The sequence below is a fragment of the Mirounga angustirostris genome, unplaced genomic scaffold, assembly GCF_029215605.1.
Source record: "Mirounga angustirostris isolate CCGP_5_RB_7025 unplaced genomic scaffold, mMirAng1.0.hap1 SCAF_10, whole genome shotgun sequence".
Classification (NCBI taxonomy): domain Eukaryota; kingdom Metazoa; phylum Chordata; class Mammalia; order Carnivora; family Phocidae; genus Mirounga; species Mirounga angustirostris.
Genome location: NW_026991718.1, coordinates 29,325,970 through 29,339,666, shown reverse-complemented (window position 1 = coordinate 29,339,666; position 13,697 = coordinate 29,325,970). Strand labels below are relative to the sequence as shown.

At 51.0% G+C, this 13,697-nt stretch overlaps 1 protein-coding gene across 3 annotated transcripts in view; it reads right to left on the bottom strand.

The window, feature by feature from the left end:
* VIT (vitrin) overlaps positions 1 to 13,697 on the bottom strand; it is a 102,018-nt gene that overhangs the window by 30,412 nt on the left and 57,909 nt on the right. For all 3 annotated transcript variants that reach the window (XM_045884408.3, XM_045884409.3, XM_064572110.1), the window contains 2 exons: positions 11,536 to 11,727; positions 6,126 to 6,182 (listed from right to left, as the gene is read on the bottom strand). In XM_045884408.3, the coding sequence (XP_045740364.1) occupies positions 6,126 to 6,182; positions 11,536 to 11,727 (249 nt within the window). The remainder of the gene's footprint in view (positions 1 to 6,125; positions 6,183 to 11,535; positions 11,728 to 13,697) is intronic.

Here is a 13,697-nt window from a genome sequence, read left to right as displayed (position 1 = left end):
AAAAAACCAGGGCTGGTGGCATCTCCGTTTTTGCTCCAGGCTCTCAGCCCCCTCGAATGCTACAGAGAATTACAATGCTGGGCATACTTCAGCAGGAGGGAAACAGTTCGCTGACAGCAAGGATCTCCAAGCCCTCATTCCTGTCCTGGGCGCCGGTCCTTCTGTTGGTGCCATTTATATTTGTTTGGGACAAGTATGAACCGAATCGCTTTTCTCCAAACGCCGAGGGCTGACAAATATTTGGACAGCTGAGACTTGGTGTTTTTGGACTTGGTAGTAATGGCACGTCAGTCTGTGGAAACGCTTACATTCTGGCGTCCAGGAGGAACCGGGTGATGGGAGGATGAAAGGCAGGAGGAGGCCCATCCTGTGTCCACCAAACCCTAGCCGGGAGCCTGGGGGGCTCGCCCACCTTCTCCCACCGTAAGTCTTCTCCTGTGTAAAGCTGAGGTCGTAAACACGTGGCCTGCCACGGAGGGAAATGTGTACAAAATCACCCCGAAAGGGGTAAGGCAGTCTTAGGACACGAGCCCTAACGTGTGCGCCGTGCTTGCTCGCTCGTCTCCTCCACACCGTCCGCGACCCGGAGAGACACTGGCTCCGAAGGATTCCCGTGGTAAAGACGTAGAACCACTAACACTGGCGAGAGCGCGCTCAGGGGCAGGCACGGACCATGCCCGTGGCAACGGCAGTCACAATAACCCCGTGACTTGGGTGACAACCACGACCCCGCTTTAGGGGTGAGGAGACCGCTGCAGAGGGCGAGGTGGAGCTGCGCCGGGCGCCGGGCTTACCCCCCACTGTTTATCACTCCGGGAGTCGTCGAGCCGTGAGCATCGCAGGGTGCTGGGTGAGGCCCCGAAGAGACCCCACCTGCGCCACTCCCCGTAACTCACACTAGATGGGACGGCCCGACATCCCGCCTCGGAGATCCTGGTGATGATCTTCGCTCTGGTTGCAGCTTCTCTTCCCCGCCCATCTGGGAGCCACCAGCACAGGACCCAAGCGGGAGCGACGACACACGGCCCTCGAGGCTCTGAAGTCTCATGGGGCGGAGAGAGATTCCCCTGGGGTGCGGGGCTGAGCAGGCGGCCGTCGAGGGGCAGCGGGCCTCCGCCTCCGGGGCGCCGCCGGGGCGCCTCCGCCCCGCCCTCCCGGTGGCCTGGCTTCTGGCCTCGCGCCGCCCGCTTCCCTCGGACGGCTCCCTCTTGCGGACGTGAACCGGCGCGCGTCCGGCCAGCAGCTGGCCGTGGGGTGTCCCCGCGCAGTGGCCCACGACACTGGTCTATCGAGGAGGCTGAGGACCGTCCGAGGTTCTGGCGCGAGCTGTCGTCCCGGCGAAGCATCCACGGTGCTGGGTTTGCACACGGGTTACCCTGCCCATCCGCGGTGCTGGGTTTGCACACGGGTTACCCTGCCCATCCGCGGTGCTGGGTTTGCACACGGGTTACCCTGCCCATCCGCGGTGCTGGGTTTGCACACGGGTTACCCTGCCCATCCGCGGTGCTGGGTTTGCACACGGGTTACCCTGCCCATCCGCGGTGCTGGGTTTGCACACGGGTTACCCTGCCCATCCGCGGTGCTGGGTTTGCACACGGGTTACCCTGCCCATCCGCGGTGCTGGGTTTGCACACGGGTTACCCTGCCCATCCGCGGTGCTGGGTTTGCACACGGGTTACCCTGCCCATCCGCGGTGCTGGGTTTGCACACGGGTTACCCTGCCCATCCGCGGTGCTGGGTTTGCACACGGGTTACCCTGCCCATCCGCGGTGCTGGGTTTGCACACGGGTTACCCTCCCCATCCGCGATGCTGGGTTTGCACACGGGTTCCCTGCCCATCCATGGTCCTGGGTTTGCACAGGGTTACCCTGCCCATCCACAATGCTGGGTTTGCGCACGGGTTACCCTCCCTGCGAGCTCCATGTGAGATACTGGTTTGGGACCTGGCCACCTTTTCTCACGCAAACGACTTTAACTCCATGGTTGGGTTTCCAGGCCAGTGAAGCTTATTTGATCAAACATGGTAGCGTGAAGCCGAATGGTTCTGAGGCGAAGTCACTGAATTCTAACTGAAATTATCAAGGGCACCCCTCCCTCCCTGAGAATCCAGCAGGAACAGCCATGCCCGCAGGGGGTCCCCGTCCCCGCTCAGAGGGCCCAGAAGGAGGGTAGGGTCTGGTGGCAGGGCCTCAAGGGGTCAGAGGACCAGAGGGTGGGACCCTCTACCTGTAGAGGCAGAAGTTCCCGCAGCACAATTCTAGAATCTGAGAATATCCGATTCATCTCTGTAGTTCTAACCCAAAGCACAGTGTCTGACATACAGCATGCTCAGTAAATTTGTATTTTTTAAAATTGAAGAATGGTTCCTCTGCAGTGGGTGTGTGTGTGGGGGGGTGTGTGGCTTACATTGGGGATGTGTGAAGTTACATCAGTGGGCAGAAGGCATAGCGGGAGGGGCAGCAGGAATCATGCATGGGTTTTAAGTCTGGTGTCCTGTGGAGCAGAGGATAAGTATTGAGGTCAATGACAACCTCATTAGGTCCATATATAGCTGCTCGTGTCTGTTAATGGGTTGCCCTAAACACAGATGAGGTATTTAGTGGGGCTCATGAGATTTGGTCCCATGTGGTGTATTTTTATCTGTGACAAGAATAGAGGCAGGTGGCATGTTCATCAATTTTGTGGATGACATGGGGTGCCTGGGTGGCTCAGTTGTTAAGTGTCTGCCTTCGGCTCAGGTCATGATCTCAGGGTCCTGGGATCAAGCCCCGCATCGGGCTCCCTGCTTGGCGGGGAGCCGGCTTCTCCCTCTCCCTCTCCCCCTGCTGTGTTCCCTCTCTTGCTGTGTCTCTGTCTGTTAAATAAATAAATAAAATCTTTAAAAAAAAATTTTGTGGATGACAGAAAAGTTGGAAGGACAGTTAATACACTAAATGACAGAATGAAGATTCAGGAAGATTACAAGAGATTAAACTAAAGGAGAATTTCATAGCGATAAGTGTGATATTCTAAGTTGGGTTCAAAAAACTCAATGGCACAAAGATGGGATTGGTGTGACCCACTTCTCTAGAAGAGCAAGAGAAAATGTCCTGGTGGCTTGAGTTATTGCCAGTTCAGGAGGAGATGAACGGATGGGCTGACAGGACTTCTCCCAAATGCAACTTGGGATGTTTTCATAGAGGCGGGATATTTAGGCTGGGAGAGGTAGTTCCCGGGCACACAACCCTCGTGGGATTGCATTCTGCTCTGGGTGCCCTGCTCTGCGTCACTCACAGACTGTAGTGTAGCTAACGGATGTACCGCTGGCCACAGAAGGACCTGTGGGAGGAACTGGAGAAATTTACCCTAGAAAAGATGGGACCTAAACGTGGACATGAAAGCTCCTTTCACATATTTGAAAGGCTCTCAAATTCATGCTCTTAAAAATGACTGAAGATCCCAAAGGGCTGTTGTTTGTGGGGGTCATAGCTATTGTTTTTATCATATTAAAAATGGATGTGTTCTTTCATCTGAAACAGAATATTAACTATTTCCCATTTAATGATAGAGCTGTTGTGTTTTAACATATTTTTTATGAGAAACAGCTGGTTTTTTTAAAAAAACAATTCGGTGAGAAGAGTGACAACTTTCTTCAATGTCTGGCATAACAGAGGACATACCGAATCTGGTATCTGTTCCTCAGTCTGTGTGATATGTTGTTTTGGTTCAAGTACACAAAGAAAATCTGGCCTCACAAAGTTGTGCGGTAGGAGAAGGGAGAACCTTACAGAATCCCTGGAAGCAAGGTCCTCAGAAAACACTTTGAGAAGCTCCAGTTCAAACAAATTAGGATCTGTGGGCCTGAGTTCTAGAAAGTTCTGTCTAACAGTGATGGAGCTGGGAAACCCCTGACCGCTCACTCAAAGTTCTCTGACACTGGCAGAAGCCTCTATCTGGCATGCCCCAAAGGATTTATTTGTTTGGTTTCGAATGAGACCAGAGGTACTTCATGCAATTCTTCCCAATCCCATATTTTCAAGATTTTCTAGCCAAAAAATTGGATGACTTGCCTGATAGGCATGATTGTCTCTGAAGGGAGAGCCGGCAGAAGGGCATCTAAGTGTTCTGACCTGCCTTTACTCACAGTGTGTGAGTGGCTTCTGTCCACCTGCAGGAGCCCCAAGGAGGCTGCGGGACTAGTGAGGTCTGGGCGCCCGCGGGCTAGGAGGTGCTCCCGAGGCCAGGGCTCTCCGGGAGTGGGTGGGAGGCTCAGAGCAAAGTGTCGGGGATGATGATGGAGGGAGAGGAGCAGCAGAAATGGGTAGGATTTGAGGGTTCATAGGGAGCTGGGAGCATCTGTGAGGCTCAAGGAGATAGAGCATATGGGAGTGTGAAGGAGAAGAGAAGGCTCAGAGCTAGAGGACCAGAGGCAGTAAAGTTCGAGACAGGGAGTGGGATCAACCGCAAGTAACCTTGGGTTGTTGGCAGTGACAAAGAGGAGCTGGAGAGCAGATAATGTGCCTTGCTGCACCCACCCCCTGAAGCACATCTGATTTGCGGTGGTGTATCTGGGTATTTGAGCTCAGTCTCCGAAGTGGGTCCTGGGCTGTGCAGGGTGGGGGCACAGCCACCCAGCTGGGGACCTCTCAAACCAACCCGGCCCGGGAACACTATTGGGTGTCCCGACTGCCAGAGATTTTCTCTCTGACACACTGAGAACAGACAAAGCAAAGAGACATTTTCTGGAGGTGAAAACACCCTGGCCTGCCCCCAAGCTCTGGTGACGTGGAGATGAGCTGCCGAGGCTAGCCGCGAGTGTGGAGGGAGAAAGGTGTTTGCCAGTCCGGTGGAGCCGGGGCGGTAAGCAGCCGGCAGCTTCCCGGGGTTGACCTGTGCTCTGGCAGGTTTCTGGAAAGCAGCTCGGGGAGAATCCGGACTTTGGATACCTGACGGGATGACACAGCACCAGCTGATTCACATGCCACCTGCAAGCTGCTCTCTTCTGGTTCCGCTTTTCCTTGGAAGTTGGTCAAGCTATCTGTGGTTGGCTCTCCTTTTGGGGGTTGTGGAGGAGGCAAAGATCCTAGCCATGGGGACAGGAGGAGGGAGTGCCCTATGCTTGGCTGCCTGAAGAGTCCCACAGGCCTGTTGAAGGTTGGATGGCCTTGGAGTACTTGCTTTGCCCAGCGATCTGATTCTTAAAACCCTTTGTCCAGGACACAGCGTGTCCTTTGGCAAAGGTACAATTGTGCAGCTCCTATCTGGGGGCGAGTCCTGTCTGGGGGCTCCCATGGAGCCCCTGCTCTGATCCGGTATCAAAGCCAAACAGAACCTACAGTCCCCAGGAATCTTTTAACCTGCAGAGGACAGACTGGTATCCCCCAGCAAGAGTAAAGCCTGAACTCTTTTCCTTGGGAGGTCCAGACCTGCCCCCCCCTCCCCCCTGGCAGTGCCTTATGGCTGCAAAAGGTATTGTGTCCTTCTACCAAGTGTATCAGCTTGTGGCCCAAGCCCTGAGCAGAGTTTGTAGAAACCATCCAGCCTTGCTTGATTTTTCCTTTCTAATCTCTGCAGGCCTCACGGGCATTGCAGAGAAGAGAACTTGCCTCATCCCTCTGCAATGCCAGTGTTTCGGCCAAGCCTTTTAGGGATGGATGCACACAGAAATGAAGAAAGGAGAGTCGGGAGTGTCATAATTCATAGAATTCCTGGAGGCGAGAGAATGCGTTTCTATTCCCCATATCAGAGAAGCACCCAACCGAAGTTGGCCCTGCCCTTTCCTAGACAATGCTAAAAAATGTTCTCTTTCTTTTACCCTAGTTCCTCAAGCACATACCCCAGAGAGTATCCCTTTTCAGCTTTATAAGAGCCTAGTTACTGAATCCTTAGGAATTTCCATCACAACCTCCACAAAATTGCCTGGAGGGAATGACAACTGGTGAAAGCCTTGCTTATTTAATGGCTCCCTTGTTTTCCTTTCAAGTTTCCTTACAAGTGGGGCCCTTGAGCAGTATCCTCTGTTGGAATCACTAGTTTAAGGCTCTCTGTCCAAATCTAAATCAAATGGCAAGGATCTGGGAAGACAAACGCCATAGAAACACGCTGGACTTCCACCAGGAGCTGGAAAGGTGAGTTCAGGTCCTTACCTGGACTGGCGTGGCCGCTGTTCTGGCTGCTTGCGGGAGAGCTGGGGGACCAGCGATCTGTAATAACATTGCACTGGTCAGAGCATGAATTTTAATCTGTTCTCATTCTTTCCATGATCCGACCTAGCAAGACATTACCAACCAAGGTCAGAACTAAGGTAAAGCTTTGTCCTTGGGTGGTCTGAATCTGCCCCAAGGAGGCCCTGAAATGGAAAAAGAAGGGGAGTGGTGGTGGGGATTTAACTCAAAATACTGACTGAAAATTCCAGGTACTAATAACCCCTGTATTTCACAATTGTCAAAGTAAGTATCTTTTGCTAAAGGGCCGTATTTTTTTACACTTCATTATTCTTACAATAATTCTCCTCAACTGTGCCACTCCTGAGGAGGCTAAAGTAATCCTTCAGTAGTAATGTCACTTAACATTTCACAGTTTGCTCAAACGGCGTTAACATGGTATTAATGCAAATAGCATTAGCTTTCAGTCATCTTAAAGGTACACAATGGGTTATCTATGGTGGCGCCTGGATGGCTCAGTCGTTAAGCGTCTGCCTTCGGCTCAGGTCATGATCCCAGGGTCCTGGGATCGAGCTCCACATTGGGCTCCCTGCTCAGCGGGAAGCCTGCTTCTCCCTCTCCCACTCCCCCTGCTTGTGTTCCCTCTCTCGCTGTGTATCTCTCTCTGTCAAATAAATAAAATCTTAAAAAAAAAAAAAAGGTACACAATGGGTTATCCTTAATTACTTTGTGAGAAAATCAAATACACTTCAGCATTCAGTATTTATCGGGCAATTTCTCTGAAGCAAGGCTTTAAAAGGGACGCAAAGTCCGTTTTGGGGGAAAGGGAACCATGTGAAAAGGAGCTGAGGGAAAGAACCAAATTTCACAGAGGGGAAGAGATAGAAGGTCACGGAACAGTATCAGTTCCTCGGAAAGCCGAATCTATCCACAGTCAACGTTTCGCTCCCTTTGACTTTGTTCCAATTATCTGAATACGGACTCCAAGTAGCTTTGTTTTCTCTCCAATGGTAAAGAGAACACGTGCTCCCTGTAAAAATACGTACCACGTATAGTAAGAACTCACCTGCAATCCTTCTATCCTGCAGCTACCGATACGCAACCATGGCGTAAAGGTATTGTGTCCTTCTACCAAGGCGACACAAGTCGCCTTGTCGCCTCCTTCTTTGACCGAACAGTCTGTCACAGGCCAACCTCATGTCAGTAAGTGCACATATGCACCAAAATGTTAATAGCTGTGTGGTAATCGCTCTAACCATTCTGATGGTGGACAACTGAACCGCTGATCTTTATTTTTCTATGAGGAACAACACCTGTGTCCAGGCTCCTTCTCACCCTCAGATGATAATTACCTTAGGATGTACTCCCGTAAGTGCGAATTCTGGGTCGCTTCCACTGTGCCTTGCCTGGTCATGACCTTCCCCCATTTTTCTATGGGAAGGTTCCTCTTTTTCTTGCTATTTGTAAGATTGGATTTTAAGAAAACAAGATAAACTTTCAGAGAGGAGATCAGTGTTGGCGAGAAGGGAAATCGCCTGTGGGGGGCGGGAAGGGCAGTTGGAGATGCTGGTCTCCCTCCGCCTCCCTGGAAAGGTGAATGCCCACAGCCATCCGCATGCCTTGCCACTAGGTGGCGCTCTGCTCCCCTCCTTGGTCTGCCCCTTCTTTGTGGACAGACGTAATCAGTTAGGTCTCCCGAGGCAACTGTGGCACTTCTTGGAAGGAGCCTGACTAGGAAAATAATGCCCAGCAAAGCAACCCCACCCTTGGAAGCCTGTGGTAGATTTAGCTGACCCTGCAGCAGGCCTTTTCCAGAACTCTTTCTTCAGCATACCTGTGGATCTGTTTCTACAGGAGGCCCCCTCTGGCCCTGGGATGCGGCCCTGCAGCTGCCCAGCTCCCGGTGGTGCCTGTGTAGTCCTTGGCATCTCCCATGACGAACAGAACAGCCTCGCTCTTGTCCCTCCGAGAGGTCTCTATCGCTCTGGCTCTTGGCTCCCCTACCCCCAGCCTTGACTTGTTCCGAGCTATCTTGTTAGGTTTACCCATTCATGGGTCAGTTAAGAGGTGTCCAGCCCCATCTTCCTTGTTCTTCCACCTGTATCAGCTCCTCTCCCTGGGCCGGGAGAGCCCCTCTCTTTTCCGGCTACGAAGTTTCCACTTTCCACTAGACTCCCTCCAAGTTCTTATGTTCTGTGTGAGCGGCAGCTCTTTATCTCGTTGTAGAGCAAAGAGGACTCACAGACCCCAAATGCAGATTGTTCCTGTTCTGGCTACACACTTCTAGGTGTCTAGAGCTGAAGCGACCTGTTGCAGGGATCTCGGTACAATGTGTTCCTACGTGTGGCCCAAGATCCCAGAACAGTGGCCTGACACATCGTAGGCAGTCAATAAATATTTGTTGACTGAATAAATAAATTAGCTTTTACTTGGCCACCCCATCCACAACCAACTTCTAGAATCTTTTGACTCTAGTCACATATAAAAAGAGAGGGGAAAGCCCTTAATAAATGTAGTAACAACAACTCACTTGTCTATCAGTAGTAGAAGAGTTACTCTGTTAGAGTTGGCAGAACATTCTCAATTCATTTGAAGAAGAAAAGGGATTATCTGTGCACTAAATATTATTTAATTTAGTTGGGCTAAAATATCACAGCAAGTATCTATGGCCATACATTAATATAGGCATTCATGAAAGTAGATGGGCGATTACCTGGGGCTGGGGAAGGAGGGATTAGTTCATGGGCACAGGGTTTCTTTTTCTTGTTCTAGAATCAGTCACGGTGATGGTTGCACAACTTGGTGATTACTAAGAACCACTGAATTGTACACTTTAAATGGATGAATTGTATGATACGTGAAAAGTATCTCAACTAACTGTTATTAACAAAAAGACATAGGCCTTCAAACACCCATTTTCACTTCTCTTCGTTCCTACAGAAAATCCTTTGAGTTGGCAATATCATTTTTTTCTCGCCCTCTGTCCCCTCCTCCCCGCCCAGTTTGGCCCCTTTCTTGGCAGCTACGGTGGATGTGGGCCGGAGCCCTCGCTCTGACTGTTTGCCTGGCAGTCTGTGGGGTGGCCTGGGCGCGGGGGCTGGACGAGGTTGAAGAGGGAGGCCGATGGGCTGGGAGGCTGCCGGCCAACGGCCCTGTGCCCCGGCCAGGAATAATGAGACTGTGCCAGGGTGGGAACCACAACCTGAGGTGGTTGAGGTTTCTACAAGCAAGGCCCAATGTGTCCCAGGATTTCCAGGCTCCCAGTGTAGCCAAATAAATATGCCACATGTTTAATTATATGTGTTATGTAAAAATCGACCTCCTCCAAGGAGGCCCCAGGAGCAAACAACTTACTCAAGTCCTCTGAAGTCTTTGAAAGAATTAAGGTCTCTAAAAGTCAAGAGCCTGAAGTTCAGAAAGAGGAAAACTCTTCGCTGTGGGGCTCCCTCATCCAGCGTCCCTTCCTTCCTTCCTTCCTTCCTTTCCTTTCTTCCTCCTTCCTTCCTTCCTTCCTCCTTCCTTCCTTCCCTTTCTTCCTTCCTTTCCTTTCTTCCTTCCTTCCTTTCCTTTCTTCCTCCTTCCTTCCTTCCCTTCCTTCCTTCCTTTCCCTTCTTCCTTCCTTCCTTTCCCTTCTTCCTTCCCTTCCTTCCTTCCTTCCTTCCCTTCCTTCCTTCCTTCCTTCCTTCCTTCCTTCCTTCCTTCCTTCCTTCCTTCTTCCTTCCTTCTTCCTTCCTTCCTCCCTTCCTTCCTTCCTTCCTTCCTTCCTTCCTTCCTTCCTTCCTTCTTCCTTCCTTCCTTCCTTCCTTCCTTCCTTCCTTCCTTCCTTCCTTCCTCCCTCCCTCCCTCCCTCCCTCCCTCCCTCCTTCCTTCCTTCCTTCCTTCCTTCCTTCCTTCCTTCCTTCCTTCCATTCATTTCTCTCACTGGCAGGCACTCTGAGCCTGTGCTCTGGCCGCCGGCCGGGGTTACACAGGAACGGGATGGGGGGCGTGTCCTATGTATTCCAGACAGTATTTTTATGGTATTTTTATTTGGGGACTTTATATCATAGTTTCTTCCATGGGTCGTTCATTGAACGGCTTGATAATACTCCTAGATTCGCAGAGTCATTAGGAACATTGAATAAAGGGGTGCGCGGTGTGCGGGGCCCGGGGAAGCCTGGACCGACCTGCATTCCACTGTTGTTGTTACTCATCACAGCGGGAGTTGGTGGTGCCCAACGGCCTGCTTCTGCGACGGCCTCATCCGTGCCTGGGCGCTCGTGGATGGCAGGGGCGCCTGCTGCAGGCCAGTCACAGGAGACCCCGGCTGCTGGGGGCTCTGCTTCTCAGCTGTGTGAGCTGGGCGGGCTTGCTCACAGCCCTGCTGCCCCGGTTCCTCACCAGGACGAGGGATTAGTCACAGTAGAAGTCGTCCATCCACTGTGATCTACTGCAGAGGGCTGGTATGAGGATGTCCTAGGCGAGTGTTTGTAAGGTGCTTCAAAGAGTGTCTAGCGCCTAGCAAGTGGTGATATTATCAGAGAAAAGGATGAATACATGGCTGGGCTCTGATACGTATGGGAGGGGGAAGGGCCATGCTGTGTGGCGGAAATGTCTGGAAGCTGGAGGTGACGCTGAAGACAACAAGACCCCGGCACCTCCTCCTGGAAGGAAAAAATGGCCCCAGGTGGGAGATATTTAGAAAGGCCTGCTGAGACAGAAGTGTCACTCTTGTTGCGGAATTTTCCAGGCTCTTGCCAGAAGATATTTACAAGTGAGAGGGGTGCTTATTAGCCTTGGGCGGCTGGCATATAAGCCTGTGTAGAAACTAGAGATGGGGTTCTCAGATGAGCTCTTAAGGTCCTGTTTGATGTACTACCGAGATTAATTTCATAAAATGGACTTTGGTAAAAGCTAAAGCATGACTTAAGAGATGGATGCATAAAAAGCAATCAGAAAAGGAATAAAAATGTAGCTCTCTGGTTTTCCTTATAGGAGTTTTGTTTTGTTTTGTTTGCTTCTAATATTTGGAGACTTCCAGGAATATACAATGTGTCACTTAAAACCCAACAGTATTTCCACTGAAACCACTATTCCTTCAGCTGAGCTCTTGGAGAAATGAGGATTTTGCAATAGGAAGCTTTTGTGTAATATTCTACCTTCCACAGTCCCACTCTTGAATCTGTCTTCAGTCCCTTCTACATGGTTTGCTTAGCTCATAGCTTGGTCCTGAATTAGCATTAGGCTCAAGCCTACCCCTTGAGTCTGGAAGGACACAACCACTCCTGGCCCAGGTCTTAGCACGAACCCTCACCCAGCTCAAAGGGTGGGAGATGGGCACTCCACACAAGCATTCAGAAAGCCCAGTCTCCTACTTTGCTAGCACATGACAACACACAGTCTACCTACTGACCCAGCTCCCAGCTCCTGTGGCCCACAGGCTGTGGTCTGAGGCTGCTGGTGGTAGAACCTGTGGATGGGGATGGCTTTGGCAGGCTGGTGTGGGTGGCTTCGGTGGCCGGGGCTCCCGTTACCTGCATCAGGGTGACCGGCTGTGCGGTTGCTCCTGGGACTGGTGGCTTCTGATAGGCTTTTGTCGCCTCACCTGTAAAAGAGATGAAATGATACTGGGGCCTACAAAATCGTTGGTAGGCTCTTGAGTACAGAAACAAAATAAATGTTTATTGAATGCTAGCTTTGAGCAAAGATCTGTGCTAGCTGCTGTAGAGGATAAAATCCACCTGTCTGAAAGGAATGTACAACCTGGATGGAGCAATGAGCCAATAAACAAACCAAACACTAAATAACAATAAAATATTTAAACAATTTTTAAAAATATTTAAATACAGCAACATAGAGAGGGTAGAACTCGATTAACGGTGAAATTAATTTGCCAGACGCCAGAAGCAATGGTTCATGAACTTTCTTTTTCTTTCTGTCTTTCATCCTCCTTCCTTCCCTCCTTCCTTCTGTGTCAGTTAGCATTGACCTAGGGATGGAAGGAACCCTTGGGGCTTTCTCTATGATTGACTCTTAGAGAATGCATTCTAGATGTTCTAGCTTAGATTGGTTCATGGCTAGTCAACTAACTCTTCTGGGTCCCAGTTTTCTGGGGTGACAGAAATAATTAGATGGTAAGGATCATCTAGATTCTACTTCTAAGTTGGGCTCTTCATTCATGTGTAATTATTTAGATTGTTTCCACGATTTTAAACAAGTCTCAATTTATTAGTATTCTGCATGCCCTGATAGTTTCTCTGAAGGTTCAGGGCAAGGGGACAAATGGCTACCCAGTGGGCATTGGCTATTGAATTGACAGCCATGGGTCTGTGCCAGAAGGAGACACAAAATGGCCCCCAAACTGAACAGTGCCCCAGTCCTGGGAGGGAAAAACAGCCACCAGTTACATGGGTCTCCTGAGCCCCATGGCAGGTACGCCAGGTACAGAAGCTGCCTCTTCCATTGTCTGGCACCTGCTGGCATTCCTTGGCGTGTGGCCACCCCCTTCCAGGCTTCACGGCCGACATCCTCAGGTGTCTCTCTGCTCCATCTTCATATGACCTTCTCCTCCATGTGTATCGGATCTCCCTCTGTCCCCCCGCCCCAGACGATTCAGGATAACCTCCCCATCTAAAGAGCCTTAACTTAATCCCATCCACAAAGCCCCCCTCCCTCTCCCTGTTGGTGTTTTGCCAGATACGGAAGAATCCACAGATTCCAGGGACTAGGACAGGGTATCTTTGGTCGGGGGACATTTTTTCAGCTTACCCACCGCATCCTAGCTCTAGCTTTTGACTCTGCTTAGGGCTGATGCATCTCTGGTGCACAAAAAAGCAGCCAAGAAGACCGCATGTGAGATGAGAAGGCGCTGCACGCTTCTGTGAACCACCCAACTTCCCCTTTGACACGGTACAGCACACGGGGAAAACGGCGTCGGCCCTGTGGCTGCGGACCAGCCACGCGGACAGACGTGTGGCGGGGCATGTAGACTCACTACCCAGCACTGGCATCTGGGCATTTGTCACCCTGCCGCCGCCACCTTCTGCAGGGATCACAGCAGTGACTCAGGACAGCAGGCCGGCCGACGGTGCCCTGGGCACGGGTGGGAGTTTGGCCCTTCAGTCTGCTCTCACGGGCATTGGGCCATTGGGGCAGGAGACGGATCTCTCGTTCACCCTGTTGTTGCTAACAGTGGGTCACCTTTAAACCTGCCTGTAGACCGTGCCAGACAAATTGCTAAAGAGCTGGCAGTGGCCTTGGGGGTTCAGCCAGTCTTCACGCCATCCTTGGGCAAGACAGAACCTGTGTGATTTATGACATTTCCGTGACTTCAAAGGCAGTGAGCGTTCATAACAAGTCCTAGGGAAGTTTCTAATTTCTCCAAAATAGTCTTCTGTCTCACCCTCCGGTAAATGCCATGAAGCATTAGTGCCTTGGCAGGGGGATGCAGGCCCAGGTTGGGCCTACTTCATAAAGGGAAAAGCCATTTAACAGAACGACTTGTATATTTTATGAAATAGGATGAAATTATTAATTTGGAAAGCAATATATAAAACCTACAGTACATTTTACTTG